The 23,760-nt window shown below is 45.1% G+C and overlaps 5 protein-coding genes across 5 annotated transcripts in view; 3 read left to right on the top strand and 2 right to left on the bottom strand.

Annotated features, from left to right (window-relative positions):
• Positions 1 to 4,208, bottom strand: part of yju2b (YJU2 splicing factor homolog B) — a gene marked incomplete at its 3' end in the record, with an annotated part of 5,095 nt that extends 887 nt beyond the window's left edge. Inside the window, 12 exon segments of the mRNA XM_084465398.1 lie at positions 22 to 249; positions 252 to 428; positions 876 to 1,014; positions 1,424 to 1,596; positions 1,831 to 1,973; positions 2,602 to 2,662; positions 2,755 to 2,810; positions 3,050 to 3,132; positions 3,229 to 3,282; positions 3,380 to 3,437; positions 3,858 to 3,912; positions 4,119 to 4,208. Of these exon segments, the coding sequence (XP_084321524.1) occupies positions 22 to 249; positions 252 to 428; positions 876 to 1,014; positions 1,424 to 1,596; positions 1,831 to 1,973; positions 2,602 to 2,662; positions 2,755 to 2,810; positions 3,050 to 3,132; positions 3,229 to 3,282; positions 3,380 to 3,382 (1,117 nt within the window). The 5' untranslated portion in view covers positions 3,383 to 3,437; positions 3,858 to 3,912; positions 4,119 to 4,208.
• On the top strand, positions 3,969 to 5,225 carry LOC311340322 (transcription factor IIIA-like). The gene has a single exon (XM_084465225.1). The coding sequence runs from the start codon at positions 3,984 to 3,986 to the stop codon at positions 5,160 to 5,162; it is 1,179 nt and encodes a 392-aa protein (XP_084321351.1). The 5' UTR covers positions 3,969 to 3,983; the 3' UTR covers positions 5,163 to 5,225.
• A 4,804-nt stretch (positions 5,226 to 10,029) lies between these two features.
• On the top strand, positions 10,030 to 11,041 carry LOC311340526 (artemin; the record flags this gene model as incomplete). The annotated part of the gene is made up of 2 exons (XM_084465397.1): positions 10,030 to 10,108; positions 10,644 to 11,041. The coding sequence occupies 2 exons, from the start codon at positions 10,030 to 10,032 to the stop codon at positions 11,039 to 11,041; spliced, it is 477 nt and encodes a 158-aa protein (XP_084321523.1).
• A 905-nt stretch (positions 11,042 to 11,946) lies between these two features.
• Positions 11,947 to 17,681, bottom strand: wdr83 (WD repeat domain containing 83). Its single transcript, XM_084465635.1, has 10 exons — positions 17,551 to 17,681; positions 17,161 to 17,289; positions 16,578 to 16,698; positions 16,131 to 16,236; positions 15,986 to 16,034; positions 15,052 to 15,178; positions 14,565 to 14,632; positions 14,014 to 14,122; positions 13,278 to 13,392; positions 11,947 to 12,618 (listed from the first exon to the last, which is right to left on the bottom strand). The coding sequence occupies exons 2-10, from the start codon at positions 17,261 to 17,263 to the stop codon at positions 12,448 to 12,450; spliced, it is 969 nt and encodes a 322-aa protein (XP_084321761.1). The 5' UTR covers positions 17,264 to 17,289; positions 17,551 to 17,681; the 3' UTR covers positions 11,947 to 12,447.
• A 265-nt stretch (positions 17,682 to 17,946) lies between these two features.
• On the top strand, positions 17,947 to 21,088 carry wdr83os (WD repeat domain 83 opposite strand). Its single transcript, XM_084464931.1, has 4 exons — positions 17,947 to 18,090; positions 18,437 to 18,542; positions 19,620 to 19,717; positions 20,706 to 21,088. Exons 1-4 carry the CDS (start codon positions 18,041 to 18,043, stop codon positions 20,770 to 20,772), a joined length of 321 nt encoding a protein of 106 aa, XP_084321057.1. The 5' UTR covers positions 17,947 to 18,040; the 3' UTR covers positions 20,773 to 21,088.
• Positions 21,089 to 23,760: the final 2,672 nt, after the last annotated feature.

The raw sequence follows: 23,760 nt of genomic DNA, 5'->3' as shown, positions 1-23,760 counted from the left end.
CTCCTGCTGCTCCCGCTCCGCTTCTGCTCTCCGGCGCTCCCTCAGACTCCCTACTGTGTTCTACTGCCACTTCCTGGTATGACACTGAGCGAGACTCCTCCTCCTCCTCCTCCTCCTCCGCTTCCTGCTGTGTCTCTGCCCTGACTCTAATGTTGGCGGGGCCGGGGTCTGATTTCCTGCGGGAGGTGGCGGTGCAGGTGGGGGTCAAGCTGCCTGCACCGGCGGTCCGGCGTCGTATGAGGGGTCCGTGCCGGATGAGATGGTGGGGGAGGTGCCCAGGGCTTTGGCCACGGCTGCCCCCTTCCCCTGCAGGCTCAGCTTGTGGAGGAACGCCCCTGGGCCCCTGCTACCGGCTGAAGCCCCAGGGGGGCTGAACCAGGAGCGTGTGGCGATCTCCTTCCTCTTGCTGTGCTGCCGGGCGTCATAAGCTGTTGGGGGGGGGGGGGGAGGGGGGGGGGGGAGATAGGGGAAGGGGATTCAAATAAATCTAATAAACACACTAGGACCATGTTAGGGCTAATTGTGCATGTCTCTCTCTCTCTCTCTCTCTCTCTCTCTCTCTCTCTCTCTCTCTCTCTCTCTCTCTCTCTCTCTCTCTCTCTCTCTCTCTCTCTCTCTCTCTCTCTCTCTCTCTCTCACTCTCTCTCTCTCTCTCTCTCTCTCTCTGGGGCCTGGTAGGTGTGCGTATCTATGTACGTGTGTGTCTCTCTCACAATAGGGGGCCTGGTAGGAGTGTGTATATATGTGTGGGTGTGTGTTTCTCACTGTAGAGGGCCTGGTAGGTGTTTGTGTGTGTGTGTGTGTGTGTGAGTCTCTCTCACAGTCAGGGGCCTGGTAGGTGTGTGTATATATGTGCGGGTGTGTGTTTCTCTCACAGTCAGGGGCCTGGTAGGTGAGCAGCGAGGCCAGCTTCTTGTCCTCCTCCTTCTCGGCCAGCAGAGGGATGGAGAGGTTGGTCCTCTTCCTCACCGCGTCGTCCTTCTCCTCCTGGTCGGCCCGCACCTTCTTCTCCGTCTGAGAGGCAGAGACTTCCTCAAAGATCTCCTCCCGACAGCGAGCGATGGGACCTCTCAGAACCCCTTGCTACTCCTAACCCTTAGTTGAACCCCACCACTTGCCAAATCCCCTTAGAACTATGGCCGCAGCGGACTAGAGAGAGCGCCCCCCATGGAGAACTAAATCCTGGGGAGAACCCGAGAACATTGAGTTAATATTACAGTACAACAACATTTTTTCATTTGGCAAATAGCAAAATGACGCTGGGGACGGTGTGAATTAATCCCAACGGTGGGGTATCCAACACCAGCACCATTCAGTTCCTGGCGTCAGGCCCAGGCTTTCTGTGCCTCCTCCCCCAGAAGTCCCGCTATAACACTGTAGGCCTGCCGGCTGCAGGCTGTAATGAAACATGAGCGTGTAGTACCCTAAAGCTCCTGCGCAGGGTGCTGTTGAGCTGGAAGTCGTCCTTCCAGCTTTCCTGCTGGTCCTGGATCTCAGCCAGCGAAGGGAGGGCCTTCCGCAGCTTCTCCTGGTCCTTGCCCCCGTGGTCCAGCTTGTACATGGGGTCCGTCTCTAGCTTCTCCTTCTCCGCCCGCTCTGGGAAAGAGACATAGAGACACAGGGAGAGAGAGGCATTGTGTTTAGAACCAAACACAAAGGCCGTTCAGAGTGCTGTTCATAGGCAGGCATGTCTTTATAAATACAATTAACGGAACAAACATGTGTCAACTGAATAATTAAAAGGGAATTACAAAAGAAAATTCTCTCTCTCTCTCTCTCTCTCTCTCTGAAAAAATTCCCAGGTCCACCAGAGCAGGGCTGCAGGCTCACCTGTGGTGAGGATCTGTTCGTTGTCCGCCATGTCCCAGCGTTCCTCCTTCCGGGCTGCACCACACACGATGACGTAGTCGCAGGTGGCCGGGTCCGTCTGCATCTCGATGTAGTTGACACACAGGTGGCACTTCATCCTGAACCTGGAGGACGACACAGGGGGAGACAGATCAAACACCTGACTCCAAAAGCTTGTTTCACTAACACTCACATTCACTAGCTACCATTCAGTCAGTCAGCACACGATTTCATCCAGAGACTTGGAGTGCAGAAACAGGTCATTAAGGAGCAGGTAGGGGTGAGACAGTACAGAGACAGGTCATTCAGTTGCAGTGAGACAGCACAGAGCCATGTCATTAGTGAGCAGGTAGGGGTGAGACAGCACAGAGACAGGTCATTACTGAGCAAGTAGGGGTGAGACAGCAAAGAGCCAGGGCATTAGTGAGCAGGAGGGGGTGAGACAGTTCAGTGCTGAACATTGACAAATTATCGTCCCCTGGTCCCTAATAAAGCACATCCATTGCATTGAAAGGCACTATATACATGCGATGACTTTATAACTAATAATACAAAAAAATATATACAATAAATATTATCCATCTTTGAGACAGATTGGAAGTTCAGAGATAGTGACAGTTGGCCAATACTTTGTAACCAAGATTTCTGTTGAGACAAGCTTGTAGAGAGCAATTTGTCCAAAAGGACAGCTTGAGGATCACACCAGCCCCCCCTTGGTGTGCCTGTGGGCCCGGGGTCGTGCCGTGGGTTTACCTGTAGATGGGTGTGGTGTAGTAGTTCCCCACTTTCTTCTTCTCCGCGTTGTAGCGCACACCTTTACGAGCGGAGGACAGGCGCAGTTCAAACACAACGGTATCCATGGTAAGTTCTGATCCAGTAAGAACTACACATCATCTCAGGACTCACCCATGCCGATGTGATTCTTACAGCCGTCGCACCAGATGTTGTAGGGCATCTCAAACCTATCGAGACACACACACACACACACACACACACACACACACACACACACACACACACACACACACACACACACACACACACACACACACAGTGATGTATGAATCACATAACACGTATATATAAAACAGAAAGCATGTATGAAAAGCTTTTAACAGAGGCACTGGTTTTATTGCTTAGCTCCAACCAGCAACTTTGAGTATCTGTAAGTGTGAGTGCGTGTTTCTCTATGTAAACCAACCTGATGATGAGGATTCCTTGGGAAAGCTTGCGGGCGCGCTCCCTAAGTGCATGTGTACCATGGTAGCCATTGAGGGAGCCATGCTGGGAAATGAAAAAAGATGGCGACCGAAACAGGCATTAACCAAACCATGTCAGTTAAAAAGCATCCCAAAATTGTCATGTGGTAAAAATACACACCTTAGCCGGATCAAAGTCTGGCGGGTAGTACTTATTTGTTCCTTTACGTTCACCCTTTAAGAAGAAACGAGAGCGGGTAAACAAAACAAATTCTTGAACACATTGTTTATGAGTACTATTCCACACAGATTCTGATGTACACAAGACTCACCATAGTAGTGTCTGGTTGGCTCTATCTAGTCTAGTGTCTATCAATCGTTCTGCTTCTCCTGAAAAACAAAGATATTACCCACTTGGCTTCTTGTTTGTGATCATCTTCTTGTGGGCATGTTATATGGATGACCCCCTGTTAGCCATAGCTCTATATATATCTGACACCATTATGTAGAGCTAGGCTTTCCTCAGATTCTTGTGGTCGTGCTCAATGGGTGACCCCCTGTGAGCCCTTGCTCTATATAGCTCCTTGTAGAGCTAGGTTTTCCTCAGCTTCTTGTGGTCGTGCTCTATGGCTGACCCCCTGTTAGCACCAGCTAACGACAGATAGTAAACAGCGGTAGATTCACACCCCACTACCACGTCCGTCTCTCTTGCAAGTCAATAAACAATCAAACACAACATGAGTTTTATCCACAAAAAAGAAACGCAACGTAAATGAACGATGAAACTGTTTTAAACTGTATAATACTTACAAGTTTGTCTTCTTGGTTCTCGCAGATAATAATATCGGTGCTGCGAGCGCATTGCCTGATGGGTAAAAACATAACGTCACGTCCGTTCAGGCGAATTCTGGAAGTGCCGCCGCCAAAATAAAACGTATGCGGGATGTACAGACTAGTGTAACCAAACCCGTGAATAGGATGGAAACTAAACGAATACCAGAGAGACGATACATTTGTTCGTATCCCGACTGCGACGCGAGGTACAACAAACAATGGAAACTCGATGCCCACCTCTGCAAACACACGGGAATCAAACCCTTCGCGTGTGAGCACAGCGGCTGTGGTAAGGCGTTCCCCAGCCCCTACCACCTCTCCCGGCACCAGTTGACCCACAGCGGGACGAAGCCTTTCCCATGCACCGCCGACGGCTGTACGGACACATTCACCACCAACACCAACATGTTGCGACACTTTCAGCGCAAACACGCCACGGATCAGAAGAAATACGGCTGCGACGTGGCGGGTTGCGGGCTGTTTTTCAAAAAGAACAAGCAGCTGAAGCTGCACATGTGCGAGCAGCACACTCTGCTGCCTCCCTACCAGTGCTCCTTCGAAGGCTGTCAAATGCGCTTTCCCTGCCCCAGTAAACAGAGACGCCATGAAAAGGTACACAACGGGTATCCCTGTCGAGAAGAGGCGTGCGTGTTCACGGGGAAGACCTGGACGGAGCTTCTGAAGCACCGAGGGGAGGCGCACCGGCGGGTTTACCCGTGTGACCTGTGCGACAAGGTGTTCAGTCACAAGTGGATCCTGCACCAGCACCAGGCTGTGCACGCCGACCATCGGGTGGTGCTGAAGTGTCCCCGGGAGGGCTGCCAGAGGTCCTTCACCACCGAGTTCAACTTGATGAGCCACATCACCTCCTTCCACGAAGAGTTACGGCCCTTCGCCTGCACCCACGAAGGCTGTGGCAAGACGTTCGCCATGAAGGGCAGTTTGACCCGCCACAGTGTGGCCCACGATCCAGAGAGGCGCAAGATCCCGAAGATCCGGAAGCCCCGACCCTCCAGGTCTCTCGCCTCTCGACTGAGCGGCGTTAATCCGTCCAAGAGCGCCAGAAAGACGCAAGAACTGAAGGACAACACAGTGTCCGGTCCACGCCCTATTCAAGGACCACAACCACAACAACAACCACAACAGTCCCAGGGGCAAATCAAACTGCTTTCTCTACTACAGGACACAACGCTGTTAAGCCATTCTACTGCTGCTGTAGGCCTACAAGTGGACACCACACTTCACAACTTTACACACACCACCATAGAACTGGGACAATGACGTGGGACTTTTATGAATGTTACTTTAGTAGCCTGTCATTTAGTAGCCTTAAGTAATGTGCAGTTCCATGTTAATTTGTTCTACAGATTTCAATTAGTTTTAATCAGTTTAATCATGTTGTGTTAATATCAGTGAGTTTACAAATTGGGAAAAAAAAAAAAGGTTGACGCAAAAATAAAAGTCCCTATATGTTTCAACAACGATGCGTCTTGAGTATTGTAAAAAAAAAAATAATAATAAAAATACATATACATATAAAAATACATTGAAGGACAACAGGAAATACAAAGTTGACAGTTGCAAATGTTTAACGCACAAAGTTCTCTAATACAATAGCCGTGTGAGTGTGTAAAAAAAAAACAGGTACCCTTTTCATAAAACACCCGCCCAAAAAAACATTGACACCTTTTGAACAGACACACAGGTCAACTGGCCAGCGACGTCACTACATCCTGGTGAACACCCTATGAGGCTCAAACCAAGTGTTGCCCTATATTGAAAGTGGAAAACGGCAAAGGTACAATGTCGTTCATTCAGGAGCGGTAGTTTGTCACTCCCTGTCTCCGTCATTGTTTCAACATTTCCATGAAACATTTCCAACCTCCCACATGTGCCCACCACCCTCCTACTCTAACACCAGCTAGAGAGGAGGAGGAGGCCGCTTAGTGACTCCCGCTGAAGGATTTAGTAGGAAGGGCAGGTGGAGGCGATGCTCCGCGGGTCTGACGGGAAGCGGCGGGATCGTCAGTTATACTGCCTAGAAATAAGAGCGTCTCGACGCAAGCTTGGGATTCCGAGGTTAAATCCCCTCAGAAGGCTTCCCGGTAACTGCTCCTTACATTCCTGCCCGGATCGGGCCAGACAAACCCTATAAGGACCGGCCGCCAGACCATCTCATCCAGGAATGCGGTACACAACTTCCAATTAGCAGACACAGAGTTGGGTCGCGTCTTTAATTCCTAGCATACCGGTGGGTTCGATACGATATGCATCGAATCTTGTTCTAGGTTTGATACCGTATTTGATACGGTATCAAATATGATTGATCGATTACTTAAGAGATATTAGGGATATGTGTTTTTACTGTGTTGCAGAGCAGAGTTCTACATTACGGTACTATGTAACCATGCACAACCTAGTGCATGGGTAGAGAATTCTCAAAAAAGGCTAGATTCACCAAAACTTACCAGGTACCTGGACACCTTTATAGAATGTGTATATTTATTAGACTTTGTACAATGCGTTTGGTTTCTATACTGTCTATGAGTTCTTGTTTGTCTTCTCCTGTCTTCTGCTGCAACAAAGAAAGGTCTTCGCAGGGATAAGAAAATAACGTATCAATCTATCCCATAGTGTAACGTTAGAATGCTTTACATAAAGAGTCCAAATCTAAAGTATATGTTTACATCACAGGTCACTCCCAACCACTTCCTTTCTTTTAGGTTGCAAAAGCCATCCCTCCGCAGCAATATGAAACCAGCCAGGAGAGCACAGAGGGTATTGACTCCCAGTCGGAAGGTAAGGGTTTGATCTGAAGGCCGAACTAATAGGCATCCTAGAGCAAGATGCCCCTAACCTAATGGCTCCTTGATGACCTTTAGAAATTTGAATAAAAGTGTCTGACATAAAATCAGTGAATTATAATCCTTCCACTCACAGCTCATCAGGGTCTACCGGGAGGACACCATCAACTCAACATCTACACATCTATTATTTATGAAATTCATACATAAGTCTATTTTTACCTTTTATCTGCTTAGGTCCCGAGTCGGGCTACTTTTAACCCAGACTGGATCCCGGCCCAGTCCTAAGCCCCCAGACTGCATCCTGACAGCTCAGACAAACACACCGATCCTGGGTCAAAGTCAGACGTTCACATCATTCCTCATCTTTATTCCCAACATTTGTCTTTTTGAGGAGACAACCAGCGATTTAGCCCAGAGCAAATTCTTTATAATCTATGAGACAAGATAGATGTATTTTCCTGCTTCGTGTGATTAAGATAAGAAGCCGTCTGCTAGGAATTCTTCAGGAAAAAAGGGGAAAAGTGTTCTTCAGGGGAAAAGTGCACTACACCACAGGGATCGCTAAAGTGTCCTTATTTATGGAAGTATTACTCTTTGCTGTATGCTTACACCTTTTTACATAGTTATGTTTCAACTGCAAGCAATTTAGGTCCATGTGGCGTGTCACTGAATAATAACACTTTTGCAAAAACCCAAGTTTAGCACGATATGTATGTGTTAAAGTCCTATAGGACAAAATGCATATAGTCCTATAGAAACAGAGTCCTATGAAATCAAGATTTATATGAAATCAAGTGTTTCTAATAAAGTAATATAAAATCAAGAGAGCTATAAAGTCAAAGCTCTATAAAATGACAGTTCTATGAAGTCAAGAGTGTAATAAAACCAGTCCTTTATAGTAAGGATTCTATGAAATCAGAGTCAGAAAAAGTGAGTTCTATAAAATAATCTCAGAATGATTATGGGAAGTTATGAATGGGTATAGTGTATGATTCTGAGAAGGGTCTTCCTAGAAGGACCCACGCTATTGGTTGACACAACTGCACCAATGAGATACAAGACCCTCAAACTGTATTAATGATGATATATTGAAGTTCTAAACCTCTACTGAGAATTGCTTTCCTGTCTTTACATTAGTAGTGTTCCTACAAGCAGGAAACTCTCTTTCCAAAGTTAGTCTTTTGTGGTTCCTGTAGTTCATAACATTGAAGAGAATGTTACTGCAGTACAACAGAGTAAATGGATTCTAGGAATTGGTGAAATATTCTGGAAAATGTTTGTTCTGCCTCACACTGAAGACATAATCTACAACAAATAAAGATTGAATGATTAGAATTTTGTATTCCTAGAAGGACCCAAACAAACTGCCATTTTCGAGTGCCACAGGAAAACATTGAATCATACATGAATTACAGTACATCAGCTGGAGAGAAAGAGGAAGGAGTGTTTTTAATAGTTGATACTCATGTATGGGATCACTTTTGGGTGTTATGCTACCCAGAAGACAAATAGGAAAATTTAATAATCTTTAATGTCCAAAGGGAAAATTAATATCTGATGTTTGTATTACAGTTAAAGAGCAAACACTAACATTGGACTACCCCATCTATGGTGAAGAAAGATAATTGCAGTGGATTAAAAAGACAAAAGACAGCAAGAGCCAATCAGAAATTTAAATCAAAGAGACAGTGCTGCCTAATTGGCTGGATTCTAGCATGTGTGTGTGTAAGCTCAAAAATCTTTTAGCTAGAAATGTGCCAGGTTTGGTTGAGCCTCTCAACAAAATCAGTATCTAAAAAGCGGCTGTCACAGTCTGCCCTTATACCCTCTCACGCAAGGTCGCTCATTCAATTCCTGACACCTGACCACTCGGAATATCAGGCCTGATTTGTAGTTGAGATTCCAGAGGGCTCTATCCTTCTGAAATGTGTTTTTCCCGCCTGCGCATGGAAGGAATGTGACGGGTCCCTTCCAGCCCTTTCGTTATCTGGTAGGGATGAGAGGGGAAACCCATGACGAAACCCATCTCTCTCTCTTCAGGAAAACAAACTTTCCGCCATCTCTGCCAGGACGAATCCCCAGCGTGCATGGAGGGGGCCTATCAGTTGTTAGGTGGTTGATCATCTTCATAAAAATTCTTAGAAATCCCACCAAAAAAACATTTTAAATTTACTTGATTGGATTTAAACGTTTTCTTGGAAATGTTTTAGTTATTTTTGTTGAAAATTGTTTTGGGAATTGTCTTGAAAAGTCGATGGAGGGGTTGTTCAACCTGTATTGATCAAAAACAGTGTTGTGTTAAAACAGTTCTTGAACATAGTTCATAGTTATTATCCATGAATCAATACTTTTATTTAAAACTGCCTAAAAACAATCTGAATATGTTTTGTCATGTGATGGATAGACGTTTTGCAAAGAATGGTAAAACATCCACATAAAATCACCTTCACATTCCATCCCTTTACCTATTTGCCCTGGCCGAGTAGAACAATGCATATTCTGCATATTCGCCTTCATCTCTGCATTGCTGATGAAATCCCTCAATTTATGGACCAGGTTGTAGGTTCTGCCTGGGCTGGACGAGTCACCCTGTGGAATGTCTCCCCAGATAAGAGTTGTTTCCTTTCTCTAGCCTCTAATTACAGACTCTTTCCATTAGCTCCAAGATTCAACCTCGCTCCTGTATTATTAATCTTATAATTTTTGTCTGATTTTCCATGTACTTCTTTTGCTTTTTTTGTATTACGTCACTTTATTTTTATTTTGTATTTTTAATGACATTTGCATGTCCTGTAAAATGTATTAATACGAATAAAAAACATACGTCTTTTTTTGTGATACCTTTCTTGCTCTGTATTCCTACATACAGTATATCTTCTTTGGCGCTTTCTTGAACTAACTAACATAAAAACTGACTCTCTAAACACTAACTGGCTCCGCCACCTTCACCCTGGGGGTTAATAGCCACCGTCTGGGCGCAGGGCCCTGGGATTAACACCCTCGAACCCATCCCCAAAAAACGGCTCATTTTGGGTCAAGCGCCTGGCGGCCCTCCTACACCTTCCTGTCAGTCAGGGGTGAGCGGGACATTCTGTTGGCGTATGTCTTGGTGTCTCTCTCTCTCTCTCTCTCTCTCTCTCTCTCTCTCTCTCTCTCTCTCTCTCTCTCTCTCTCCACTCATCCCTCCAACCCTCCTTATCTGAAGAGCTATATATTGGAGGTTGTGGCTGGTCCACATCTCAGCACCACCTTCTCGTGTCCACACACACACCCACGCAACGCAAACCATATTGGGTTGATTTGGACTCGGCGACGGTGAACGCAGACAGACACACCCGACGATGCGCTCCCTGCTCCAGCTGCTCTTCCTGCTGTTCTGCGTCCAGCGGGGCTACGGACACGCACTGCCATCTCTGCTCGGTAGGTTGACCTCTGACCTTTGAATAAGGTTAACCTTTAATTGATGAGTTCATTGGAAGAAGGATCAGGCAGAAGGATCAATGAATCGACAACAATCGATTTGGAACTGTATGACCTGAAATAGAAAAAAAAGTGGTGTATTTATTCTTAAGGAATGGTTAGTGATTATTTGGTATCAATTGTAGTTAATGCCAGTTCTGAATGTATACATCGGAATGCGCTCAGGATAAGGAATCCCTCCTCGCCATTTGAGAACTGGAAACAAAGTAGTTAGTGTGCTTTAATTTTTGTACTAGTAGTTAGTTTGCTGGTAGTTGGTGTACTAGTAGTTTGTGTACTAGTAGTTTGTGAACCAATTTGTGTGATCGTTTGTTTACTAGTAATTTGTGTGCTAGTAGTTTGTGTTCTTGGTTTTCGTGCTAGTAGCTTGCGTCCTAGTAGTTTGTGTTCTAGTAGTGTGTGTTCTTGTGGTTTGTGTTCTAGTAGTGTGTGTTCTGGTAGTTTGTGATGTCATCTCAACCCTCCCTCTCTTCAGATCACATTGTAGGCGGCAGTGACACGGCCTCTCTGGACCCGCCAGCTCCCCCGCAACGCCCCCGCCGCTCCAGCTTCGACGCGGCCCCCGCCCCCGTCTTGGCCTGTGGCCTGCACTCCGTCCAGCTCCAGGTCCGGGACCTGGGACTGGGCTATGACGCCGATGAGACGGTGCTCTTCAAGTACTGCGGCGGCGCCTGCGAGCGCGTCCGCTCCAACCATGACCTGACGCTGGCCCACCTGCTGCTGGGCGGGGTGCTGCCGCGACCCGGGCCCAACGGGGTGGGGGGTCCCTGCTGCCGGCCCACCCACCACGAGGACCTGGCCTTCCTGGACAACGCCCACCGCTGGCACAAGGTGGAGAAGCTGCTGGCCGCGGGGTGCAGCTGTGTGGGCTGAGGGGCTGGGATAGGGAGGAGGGTGGGCTGGACTGGAGGTGGGGTGGTATGGGGGTGAGGAAAGGTAGTTCTAGGGTGGGCTGGGTGAGGAAGAGGGTTAGGTCGGTTAGGGTGAGGGGGTAGAGAGCCGGGGTAGGCTGAGTGGTAAGGTGAGGGCTGGGCTGGGCTGAGTGGTAGGCTGGGCTGAGTGGTAGGGTGAGGGCTGGGGTAGCTGAGTGGTAGGGTGAGGTCTGGGGTAGGCTGAGTGGTAGAGTGAGGGCTGGTGTGTGGGAGAGGAAAGTCTGAAGTCTGTTCCTAAGCTCTTGTAAAACTATTTCTTTGTACGGGTTTAAAATTGAAAGCAGGTGCCTTCTAAAATGTCCCAAGGTTGTAAACCTTTGGAAGATGCTTGATTTAAGACTTTTTTTACGGATTCAACAGATGCAGGTACAAAGCATTTTGGAAACAAGGTTTTTTTTTTGTTCAAGTGTTTTTTTTAATATTTCCTGCAAAAGATGAATATACTGAATATAAAATACTGATTGAGGTCAATCCATAAAGGCCCATTGCCGGACTTGTAGTCGGTCTGTAGTTTCAACACTGCTAATGTTTCCTAGAAAGGGTCAAATGGACAGACAAAACTACTTGACTTCATGAATAAGCTAAAAAAAGATATATTTAATTATTGTAAGATAATCCTCTGGGGGTACATTGTGTGTGTGGAGCAAAATAGAAGTGCTGACCAAGTAGTCGCTTGAAACGACATAATGTAAAATGTATTTATGTACAATAATTTATTTATTTATTTGGTTGGTTTATTTTAATCTTTGACATGACTTAACTTATTTTTCTGTACGCAATTCTTAAAAAATGTGTTCTGTTCCTAATAAAGTCAACAATTTACATAACAGAGCTTTGTCGACTCGATTGTTACATTCAGAAAGAAGTTTATTCATTGTTATGTACAAAAATATGCGATATTCTTCAACATGGGTTTGACAGGCGCACACAATCACACGCAGACACACACACGCTCACACATCCAGACGCAGACACACACACTGCCCTCTCTATGATGCCCCCATCATTCCGCCCTCTTCAACTTCCTCAGTTTCTTCAGGAATAATGTAAAATGTATTTATGTACAATAATTTATTTATTTATTTGGTTGGTTTATTTTAATCTTTGACATGACTTAACTTATTTTTCTGTACGCAATTCTTAAAAAATGTGTTCTGTTCCTAATAAAGTCAACAATTTACATAACAGAGCTTTGTCGACTCGATTGTTACATTCAGAAAGAAGTTTATTCATTGTTATGTACAAAAATATGCGATATTCTTCAACATGGGTTTGACAGGCGCACACAATCACACGCAGACACACACACGCTCACACATCCAGACGCAGACACACACACTGCCCTCTCTATGATGCCCCCATCATTCCGCCCTCTTCAACTTCCTCAGTTTCTTCAGGCTCCGCCCCCCACACCTGGACACGCCCCTCCATGGCTGTGAGAAGCTGGGTCTCAGTGGGGTGGAAAGACAGTGATTGGACAACGGCCTTCCCCACCGGCAGCTTCAAAGTTAGGGAGCCCTGAAAGTAATAAATAAAAAAAATATGAAATACACACATAGCGACGTGAGATTGTAACATAGTTAAGTCAGATCAGTTACATTTCTGTTACATTCTGTTATTTACAAAATATCTGTTAATCAAAGCTTTGCTCTTGGTTGGGTGCAACCTTTTCAAGACCATTTAAATGTTAAACCGTGGGAGAGGGTAACCCCAGGACTTGGTTTGGGAGGAGGTCTTATGGAAATGAAACCAGATGAGGACCAGAAAGTTCCCCATGTGCATGCCTTTCAGTGAGCCCATGCAGACAAGATGCACTTTTTGGAATCATTTGGAACCATAATGACACCATTGCCTCTCGGTAAATAAAAGGTTTAATGCTTTGAGGTCAAGGACGGTCCGAGATGGAGCCTGTGCATTTCACACACCGCACGAATAATGAATCACTATAAATGAATAAATAATAACTATGAACATGAATAATAACAAATAGATAAATAAACACTTAACTTCAGTGTAACTTTATAAGATTTAAGGTAACATTCCCCATTCAAAACTGTATTTACCTTTCATGTTAACGTTAAAAGTGTTTTGCATCAAAACACAAAATTGGAATGAAGAATGAAGGTGAAATGAGGGCAGGGAAGATGAGATACAAGAAAAAAGGGATGAACTCTGACCTCCACCAGGTCCCAGCAGTAGACGTGTCCGTCCTCGGAACAGCTCATCACATGGGTGTCTTTACCGGACAGACAGCAGTCCAGCTTGTAGCCCTTCATCTTGTGGCCCGTGTACCTGGAACCACAGGTAAGACGGGTAGGGGTTAGACAGTGGGTTCAGATACAGGTCATTAAGGAGCAGGTAGGGGTTAGACAGTGGGTTCAGATACAGGTCATTAAGGAGCAGGTAGGGGTCAGACAGTGGGTTCAGATACAGGTCATTAAGGAGCAGGTAGGGGTCAGACAGTGGGTTCAGATACAGGTCATTAAGGAGCAGGTAGGGGTTAGACAGTGGGTTCAGATACAGGTCATTACGAGGCGGTAGGGGTTAGAAAGTGGGTTCAGATACAGGTAATATAGGAGCAGGTAAGGGTTAGACAGTTAGAGACAGATCAGATCACAGGTGCAGGTAGGGGTTTGAGGAAATCTTGCCCTAGGATTCCCTGCAGACTTTGGGGGATTGAGTCTTGAACATCTGGGCTGTATCCCTGTTTTAAATGAATGATTATTAAAAATGTATAATTGGAGGGTTGAATTCTTAATAACCTGTTTGTCTAAATAGTTTTTGTATTGGAGATTTTTGCATTTATTTTTGTCGTCTGTCTTTTCTTGAATGACCTGCTGGTAGCAGAGTAAAACTGTAATTTTAATTTGAATACAGACACTTAAAATACGGTTATAATAACCGGGGACTTACTCTCCCAGCATCTCCCCGGTGGTCTTGTCTAGCAGCCTGACAGTGGAGTCCAGGCTGGAGGTCAAAGTGCACTGGCCGTCCTGACTGAAGCACACGCACGTGATGGGGCCTGTACACAACATGGTGACAGATAGAGCGAGTGCCTACGACATACAGGTGCATGTGGCGTAAAAGTGGGTGTGCACAGGAAATACATCCGTTAGTGCACGTGACATACAGGCATTAGTGCACGTGACGTACCGATGTTAGTGCACATGACATACATACAGGCGTTGCAACCAAATTCTATATTCTAACTCTATAATAATAAACTGTAGAATCAGAAATACATTTCAATTCTGTTTTAATATATTTCTAGAATTGTAAAACCATAATATCATAATACAGGATACAGTGACTCTTTAATCATATCAACCTCTATAACAAATCTACAATAATTAATAACAATCAATATCAATCAATAACAACAATAATATAATATCACTGTTCATCCCTGATTCCATTCCCCTCCTATAGGACTAGGACTCTGTTACAACGCAAGGGTGACCTACTGTTGACGAAGTCGATGTGCAGCTGCCCCATGCGCAGGTCGTAGCATCTCACCCGGCCGTCCACCGACCTGTCAGATCCAACGGCAGCCACACACACTCTGTTAGAGCACACTCAACAGTCCGCTAGGGTCGCAAGATGTACGCACGTGGATGTAGTGGGAGAACACCTCTTTGTTTTAACACATGGTGAGGAGTACCAGCACTTCTCAGACCCTGGGTCGGGGCCCCAAAATGGGTCACGATCCATTTGGCAGGTGGATCGCAGCCTGAGAGTATGTTACAGTGAGTCGGTCGTCCGCGAACAACTGTGTGTGTTTCGAAAAAAAAAACTCTGCACACACTAGAATGGACGATGCTTTAAGGATTGTCCATTCTAGTGTGCGCAGAGTTTTTAACGAGTCTGCGGTTGGTCGCGTCCCACCGCTGAAACACACACCGATTAACAAGGCTTCAAGAGTCTGCCAGGCGACTGGACGACTGGACCCACCCGGTCAGCAGCTCGTGCTGGGACACCTTCAGGCTGCTGATCCCGTCGGTAGCCTCGTCCAGAACCTGGATGGCCTCGAACCTGCGGGACCGTGTGTCCCAGCAGCGCACCGTCCCGTCTATGGACCCTGCAGGGGCGAGAACCAGAACAAATATACGACCTGGTGTTACGTTTGGATGACCCGGCTTGGGTAGCCCCGCCCATTCTGCCGACGATTTGAGTTCGCCCTGCAGAAGGGTCTGGAGAAGAGCAATACATTTCTTTCTAGTTTCGATACGTTTTTGCGGGAGCCAATCACCAAGCTGGCTTTTCCCCCTGGCGCGTTATTGGCAGGTTTAACACAATGACGACAGGGAAGCGACGGCAAGCAGCCAATTGCGTACAGAGTCAATTTAACTCTGCCCGTTGATCATGCCTCTTGTGCTGAAGAAAATGACAGCAGCTTCCCCAGACCAACGTGCAATCTACATTGAGCTTGGTCTGGCAATAGCCAGGCTACTGGCTTGGTACATGCAGGCAGGAAACAAAGGCCCATCTGAAGAGAACAGAATCCAATATAACCAACAGAGCACAAAAGAACACAGGCCATCATAGGACAGAACAGAACTAACAGAGCACAATAGAACATAGGACATCATGGAATACAACAGATTGGAATAAGAGGGAAGGCTAGAACAGCACAGAAGATAACCAAACCGAAAAGGATAGCACAAAATAGAATGGAACCAACCAAGAAGAATAAAGCACAGAACATAATATAGTAGAACACATGAGAAGTGTAGAGTAGAACAGAATAGAATATAAGACAACCAAATAATTCACACAACAGAACCCACAGATCAGAATGTTGGCTGCCTTATTACACAGAGCATTATACCCCCTGTGGTGGCTGCAGTGTGGTTTGTGTGTGACGATGCAGAGAGAACGCGCTCACCAGAGAGGATTACCGTCGCCTCTTCGTTGAACTGAACACAGTTGACTATCTGGAAAACACATACACGTTTGGTAAAAATAGCTTTGAAAAGGAGCTTCTAATTCATTATTGTATGTATTATTAGGATTATTATGATTCAGCTGACCCCGGCGTGACCTCTGAGTTTTCGGGCCACCTGCCCGGTCGCAACGTCCCAAAGGATCACCGTCTTGTCAGAGCTGCACGAACACAGCTGGCTGTTGTCAAAGGAACTGTGGGAGGGGCCAAATTGTGATTCAAATGAACCAGTAGTGACATTTCATATTGACCCAATTTACACATTACAATTAAATTATTTATTCATTTGTAAAAAAAAAAAGTATTTATTTTTGTGACTGCAAGGTTACTTTTAGTTTCGTCTTGTTTATTTTAAATTGAGTTGACATGGTTTCAACAGCATATTGCTGTCCTTTTGTGTTATCAGCAAATATGTTATGGCCATGGGAAGTCAGAACATGGCATTCAAACAATTATTTGGCCTTAACAGGACTTATTTACAGTTGATTTACCTCAGAATAACAACAAATCACGCAACGAAACTGCAAACCCGTACCCGTCGACATCAAGGACCTCGTATCCATGGCCACTGTAGGTCTTCAGAGGCGTACCTCTGGTGACACTCCACAGCTTCAGCGACTTATCGCTGCCACACGACAGAAGGTAGTTCCCATCCGCTGCCACAAGAGGACGACAAAGCAAGCCAATCAACATCCATCCCACTAGTACAGCACACCACGATACAGACTTGTCTAGTGCTTATCCCCTAGAGACGTTGCTTTTCACACCAAACTCCTTACACGTAACAATCTCTAACTTTATAGCTAAACTTAATATATGATGCAACGTTTGAGCCATCAAACGTTGATGGCATCAAACGTTGAGTCTTTATCAAAAATGTCAGAACTGTATAGATTTAGATTGAAGCATCTTCAAAACAACCATAGTTTGCATCTACCACCACTCCAATATTTTCTCATTTTAATAATCTTGAATTAGTTGTTAACATGCATGAACACAGGTCTAATGAATACAAAACAAACTGTTTGTTTAATTCCCTCCTAAATCATTTGTGGTTATGTTGGATCCGAAACACAAACACAATACAGAACCAATGCTCCATGTCGCTCTGTCCTCACCGTTGAAGCGTACGGCCCGGACCGCTCCTTGATTACAGTCTATGGTCCTCAGCAGATGCCGGGGCAGCTGTGGAGCCTGCGGTTTGGGCTGCGGGAACGACATACTCTGTGTGCGACCGGGGAATAAAACTAAACACACAGCATGTTAACGTTTGGATCACTGAGTAATCGATGCACTATAATTGTAAATTCGGTCAGTTTTTATTAATGACCGAAGGTGTCATATTATGATTGTACATATTCTATCCTGATATCCCATATCCTGAGAAAAATGTCTCAGACACTAGAAGATACATAACTAGATAGTAGTAACACATTAACAAATGTGCATGACAACAGATGCCCACAATACATAGTCTTAGCAGTTTTTAAAAACAATGAATGACTTACTTTTGCCGCTTAAACGCACTTATCATGCTTTCTGCTACCTCCTTAAATTGTAGCAGTAGCATTTATTTATAACCATTCAAAGAGTTTATAACACGTTGTTTTGTATTGTTTTTTACTTCCCTTGAGTTCAGTGTAGTTCTTCCGGTACAAGAGGAATGCCGGGATTATACATGTATACCATAATAAAAGTTTGTTTATCAAATCATATTAAAATTGGTATAATTACTAAGCCTACATTGTATTTTTTTCCTCTTCTTAATTTCTAAACTGCTTTAATATTATAAATGTTAATTTTCCATGCCAATAAAGCTCTTTGGATGCATGGTCCCTATGCGATTGCGCAGTACCAAGGAGCTCTTAGTTTGAAGTGCAGACCCGGAAGACCTTCTATTTCGACATTAGCCATTAGCAGATCAGCAGCAGATCAGCTGTTTTACCACCAGTAGATTCATCATTTAACTATAATAACGTGTATACTTAATATAATAGTATGACTTCCAACAACTTGAACGACCCGAGACGGCAAAATAAGATTTTGCGGTGTGTATAACTGATAGAAATGTACTAGTTCGACAGCTTTCTAGCTAGTTTAGCGAACGTAAGCTCCCCTGAATGAATATGTGCTTACTGAGACGATTTACGAATGAGCTCAAATTAATTGTATTGTGTGAATGTCATGGTTTGAATGAATAGTATTTAACGAAAACCAAAGCTGGTCTGACTAAAGTACAATTTAAAAAGGAATTGGCATGACATGAAAAGGGATTTATAAATCCTTAAACGATCAGAAATAACGATGGATTCTTGGCGACATTTACAGACAACAGTTATTAACGCGTGAAGTAGGACGGCATAAACATGTATGTGTATTTATGCGTCCTTGCAGGTACAAACCGCCCAGCACAGAAGCCAATCCTACACTGGAAGACCCCACCCCTGACTATATGAACCTGCTTGGGATGATCTTCAGCATGTGTGGACTCATGCTCAAGGTGACCCCTAGACCAATCCCCATCTTCTCTTCGTCATAATCTATTTCTCTCTCTCTCCCTTTCTCAATGAGAACATGCAACATGAGAACAAAATTGAAACATAAATATTGTGTAAAGATGGACAACTGTGGGATCATCTTTTATTTCATGTGGCATGTCAAAAATAAATTGTATCTAGGGCTGGGTGATAATGGAAAATGTTTCTAGAGGGTCATTCAATGGAAGTGTATGGGATTTCAAAGTATGGCATCAGACTAAAACTAGTTTTCCTCCTCACAACTCGATACAATACCTTTCATAGACGATCAACTATAACATTTTAAAGCACGCTTTACAAATACTTAATGAGGCTAACTGCACCTAAACAAATGTCTAGAATCCCACATTTTCACAGATTTCACGAGTACAAAAATTAAGAGATTATTTCAAGAGAAATACATTTCATGCTAATAATTCCGTTATTTGCGGGAAAACCAGAGTAAAATCCTATGTTTTAATACCAGTTTCTGTCACCCAGTTTGTGAACGTTCCCATCTGCTCTGACAACGTGCTACGTTCGAGGTGTGGAACTCTGTCTGTTGATGGCCATGCTCGACAGAGGGTTAAGCTTCTCACTTATAGTATAACGCCACCGTTTGTGGAGCATTTCTTATACAACTTTGCTCATCATAACGTTATCATAACTTGCGTTCACACCAAAAGCAAATATTTGGATGTAACCATGGGGTTAACACCCCTCCCCCCTCTTCTTAAAAATTTCAGCCCGGAACTCATTTTCTTAAATCTAATCATGTTGAGGGTTGGATTCGAGCTGAAACAGAGGGTTCACTTACACAATCATTTCTGCTTAACAAACTGCTTACATGGCTTAATGTACAGGGGAGATTGCTGCATTTCTCTTTAATTCATTTTCTTGTGCTTTGGCACATTGTCAGTACTCATGGTAACCTTCATCTGTGCTGAATGTTCTGGCTTTTGGTTTAGGTACATTTAGCCTCGTTGAGCATTTCTTTTGTTAAGCCCACCTAAGATGACAGCAGTGTAGCTCATCCAAGTGTGTGTGTATGTGTGTTGCAGTTGAAGTGGTGCGCGTGGATTGCCGTCTACTGCTCGTTCATCAGCTTCGCCAACTCCAGGAGCTCTGAGGACACTAAACAGATGATGAGCAGCTTCATGTAAGTTTCCCACCCACCTTATGACACAACAAGGTCCCTTAGAAAACCATTGGTTTATGAGCGTCCCACAGAGAGGCAGTGTCCAAAGCAGGCCAAGGTCCACTCCCTCTGACACAAGGATGAACAGAGGCTAAATGCCTCAAAAACAGCTTTTAGGGGCAGGATAATCGAGCAGCTAGGGTGTTTGGCTCCCAGCCCAAAGATTCTGGGTTCAAACCCAAATGTCTGCAGTGTATCTGTCGGAAAAGACATCCATTCAGAGGAAAGTCAAATGTAACTACGGTACATCTGTGCTTATAAGAGGAATTAGATTTAGTGGCTTGGTCAGCACTGGGGTTGAGACACACCCCAGCCAGGAATTATGCATTAGGAGTAAGGAGATGACGACGAGGGCCAAACTGGAAAACGGCCGCTCTATCTCTTCTAATAAACTGAAGTGAACTACTAATATATTCCTCCTAGGATGGGACTGCAGGGACGCTCGGCATCTAATCAGCCAAGTGATGTATGCGCTTGCTTGCTTTTTGTGTTGAGTGTGTTTAGGCTGAGTTAAGAGTTTTATTTTTTTCAATCAATGGCGTGGTACCAGCCATACAATTCACTGGCGGGGGGATTTTTAACCCCATGAGGTTCCAAGTTAAGGTGCGAATTTCAGAGATTTTCACATGAATACATGTCAGTCAGGACACTATCCATCGCCTAATGAGTGAATGTGACAAACTGGGTGTTGGTGGCGACATGCAATATAATCCCAATCAGCTCAGATTTAGAGAAGCGCGTTCCATCACCCAGCAGTGGCCAAGGGGGTGGGCGGTGCTACCACAAACAGAATCATTCCTCAACTTACTTGTGAGTTTGTGTGCGTCTAATGCCATAGTTTTTTAATTGTCGCCATAGGTGACGCCAAAGAGAACGAAACGAAGGGCCCCAGTCTCAAATAGTAAAACCACAGTACGCCCCCGCTAACTCATGTGCTTTTCTTTGATAGGCTCTCCATCTCAGCGGTTGTGATGTCATACCTTCAGAACCCTCAGCCAATGTCGCCACCATGGTAACCGGGGACCAATCAAAACAAATCTCCTGAAGACTGGAGAATCATTCAAGGCAGCTGTTTGACTCCCTGGTCGTCGTGGACAGCGGGGGAGAAGATGATAGTGTGAAATACTGAAGAAAGGGGGAGAGAGAGAGAGAGAAAGAGAGCAGTTGGCCAGTCACAAGGACACTCGACCAAAATGGAGAGATCGCTTGACCTTTGTGGTCCATTTTAATATTTTTAAATTAACTCTTTTCATGTCCTTTGTTGAAGATGCCTTGATATTCCTTGTCTCTCTGCAGTTTATCCAGAATAAAGTGAATTTTAGAGAAAACAAACTTGTCTTCCTTATAAGTTTAATGTTTTATCATAATAATTGAATTATCCTTAATAAAAAGAGGTGCTTATTTCTTCTTGACAGCATCTTTACATCACAGGCATCTAAAATGTGACCTTTACTCTTTAACACACCAACTATGCGAGCAGCAAATAAATGCACGTTGCCTCAGCAAAGCTTTCTCCTTCATGGGAGACCAGAGGCGACTCGGCTTTAGGTGTGCGTGAAGGGGAGGGAGTAAAGCCACCCCCCCGCAGTGACTGATTAAGTGGTCTTTATAACTCATGTGCTTTCAAGTCTGCAGAACGAGCACTTAAGCCTTCGGGACCGCTGCCAGCAGACGCCGTTTAAGCTAACTTTACTGGATATTCACCAGTTCTGCAGAATCTGGGTCAAACCGCTGACCAGGTCTTTGTAACGGGAAGAGAGGGAGTCACTGAGCCTTGAGTCTTGGATTCCTGCAGATTTGGAAGTTTGGCTTCTGCACAGCGCCGTCCGTTTATGTGTATTGATATGTACCTGCCTAGAATATTGGTACCTTTTAGACGTATAGACCAATACGGTTGGAGGATACAGAATATGTCGCGGTCAGCAGATATGGTCGTCATTGATATGTGAACGGTGTATATTGTATATTAAAATCGGTCACGGTCTTCCGGGTGTGGACCTTTCAAGGGGCAATTTTTGATTGAATCCAATATATAATAATATATATTGTGCTTGGCTGGGTGTATCCAATGGAGGCACGCGTCACGGTACAGATGCAAAGCTTGTGGTGTTAACACCAGAGGGAACTATAGCGTCAAACACTGAAACCCAACGTGAGTTTTAGTCCGCGTCCAGCAACTTGTCAAGGGGAGGTTTATAGGGAGTATGAAAGCCTTAAACCCTTCCCTCGCCTATTAGTCCAGATTAGGCTCTTTATTCAGCATATGCGCTCTCTTGGTGGATTGGTTCAAAATAAATGGATGGCACTACTTGGGCTACTGAAACGTTAACGATGCTTAAGACATGTCATCTCCTTTACTATTTACTATTAGGTATCGAACCGATAACCTTCCGGCTCCTCTTTACAACCTTGGCCTTAGGTCTGCCATTTTGAACCCACTCCAGATTATACTCATCGAAATAAGTGTGTTCTCCTCCAGTTTATTCACTTGACAGCGCATTCAATTTGGGTGACTAAATCGTTTAATTTTATTGCGCGGCAACGTCTCCCCCTTTCAATTCTGCACCACCCCCGATCTCTCTCCCTCTCTCGGTCTGTCTGTCTTCTCCCCCCCCCCCCCCCCCCCCCCCCCCCTCACACACGCTCTCTCTGTCGCTCTCTCGCGCTCTCTCTCTCACGCAGCACAGTGAATGGGCCAAGTGCACGGACTATTAGGCACAAGTCAACGTCAGCATCCAGTACCAGGAGAAAGGGGGGACCGAGACACGGGGGGGAAAAAAAACTTACGCACGCACTTCACTCTCATCCGGCGTCACAGGAGCGCAGTCATCAGCCACAGCCGCACACGACGCGCCGCGTGTCCTGATGTTGGACAGTTAGATCAACCAGGACCATTCATAAGGCACAAGAGTGCCTTTCAGTCGCGTTGAGCAGATCGATGTGTCTTCTTTCTTTCTCATCAATCTTTTTTAATACAGCAACGTATTATTTATCGGATAAATAAGAGCTTTGCGGGATGTTCTGACTTTTGAAGATGGAGTTTCTCTCCGCTGTGTTGGTAGATACGGCGTTGTTCCCTGTCACACTCATCGCTCCGTGCCCCGTGGCGGACAGTCCGCCCGCCGCATCCGTCCGACAGGTGCTTCGCCCGGGAGCCCTGAAGACTTGGTCGGGCTATCGGGAGTCCGTTCACAGTCCTGCTGAACCATCCAGTAGGCGCAGTACCGCCCCATACAGCCAGGTAAGAAGGCTCGTGTACCATGAAGCACTTCTTTCACCTGTCCAGAGTACTGGCAACTTGTAATTTTGGATGATCAGGACAATTCAGTCAAGAATATTGTTGTAATTATTGAATATATTCAATACTGCTATGTTTAATATAGGCGTTATGTATTTATATATATATATATATATATATATATTTATTTATACACATTGAATTATGATTCATTTCCATGAGTCAGCTTTTACTGAATCATGACAGAATGATTCTTGATTTAGTTCTTGATGTAGGCCTATTAAACTCATCATCCCCCCCCCCCTCCCCCCCCCCCTATGAACTATGGCGAGTGTCGCCAGGGGACATGTGGTCATAGTACCCCAAAGTCACCCTTCTCTTCCTTGCCACTTGCCAGTGGAGATGGGCCAATACTTTACTCTTCAATCACAATACTCCCCGCGGCGGCTGTCACCCAATCTGCGGCTGAATACGAGTGGTGGCTGGTTGTTGATTGGTTGGTTTGAGGATTGGTCGGTTTGTCGGTTGGTGGATTGGTTGGTTTGTCTGTTGGTTGATTGGTTGGATTGTTGGCTGTTCGGTGGTACGGTTGGTTGATTGGTTGGTTGCTTCGTTGGCTGGTCTGTTGGTTTATTGGTTGGTTTGTTGATTGATTGATTGGTTAGTTTGTCGGTTGCTGGGTTGGTTGGTGTCTGTTGGTGGATTGGTTGGTCAGTATAAGTAAGTGTTCAAAAGTGGTATGGGTTCAAAACCTTCTCTTCTACAG

The sequence above is a fragment of the Micromesistius poutassou genome (assembly GCF_964030765.1).
Source record: "Micromesistius poutassou genome assembly, chromosome: 3".
NCBI classification, from domain to species: Eukaryota; Metazoa; Chordata; class Actinopteri; order Gadiformes; family Gadidae; genus Micromesistius; species Micromesistius poutassou.
Note: the sequence above shows the minus strand (reverse complement) of the source record. Positions and strands in the feature narration are given on the sequence as shown.

What these genes read in the sequence shown, in the direction of transcription:
- LOC311340322 (XM_084465225.1), top strand. Translation starts at nt 3,984, where the DNA reads ATGCGGGATGTACAGACTAGTGTAACCAAACCCGTGAATAGGATGGAA.
- wdr83 (XM_084465635.1), bottom strand. Translation starts at nt 17,263, where the DNA reads ATGTCGTTCCCGCAGCCCAAACCGCAGGCTCCACAGCTGCCCCGGCAT. An exon ending in AACTCAGAGGTCACGCCGGG is followed by an intron (nt 16,035 to 16,130) that starts GTCAGCTGAATC and finishes TGTGTTTTCCAG; the next exon opens with ATAGTCAACTGTGTTCAGTT. An exon ending in GGCGACGGTAATCCTCTCTG is followed by an intron (nt 15,179 to 15,985) that starts GTGAGCGCGTTC and finishes TCGCCCCTGCAG; the next exon opens with GGTCCATAGACGGGACGGTG.
- wdr83os (XM_084464931.1), top strand. Translation starts at nt 18,041, where the DNA reads ATGACTTCCAACAACTTGAACGACCCGAGACGGCAAAATAAGATTTTG. An exon ending in TGTGTGGACTCATGCTCAAG is followed by an intron (nt 18,543 to 19,619) that starts GTGACCCCTAGA and finishes TGTGTGTTGCAG; the next exon opens with TTGAAGTGGTGCGCGTGGAT. An exon ending in CAGATGATGAGCAGCTTCAT is followed by an intron (nt 19,718 to 20,705) that starts GTAAGTTTCCCA and finishes TTTCTTTGATAG; the next exon opens with GCTCTCCATCTCAGCGGTTG.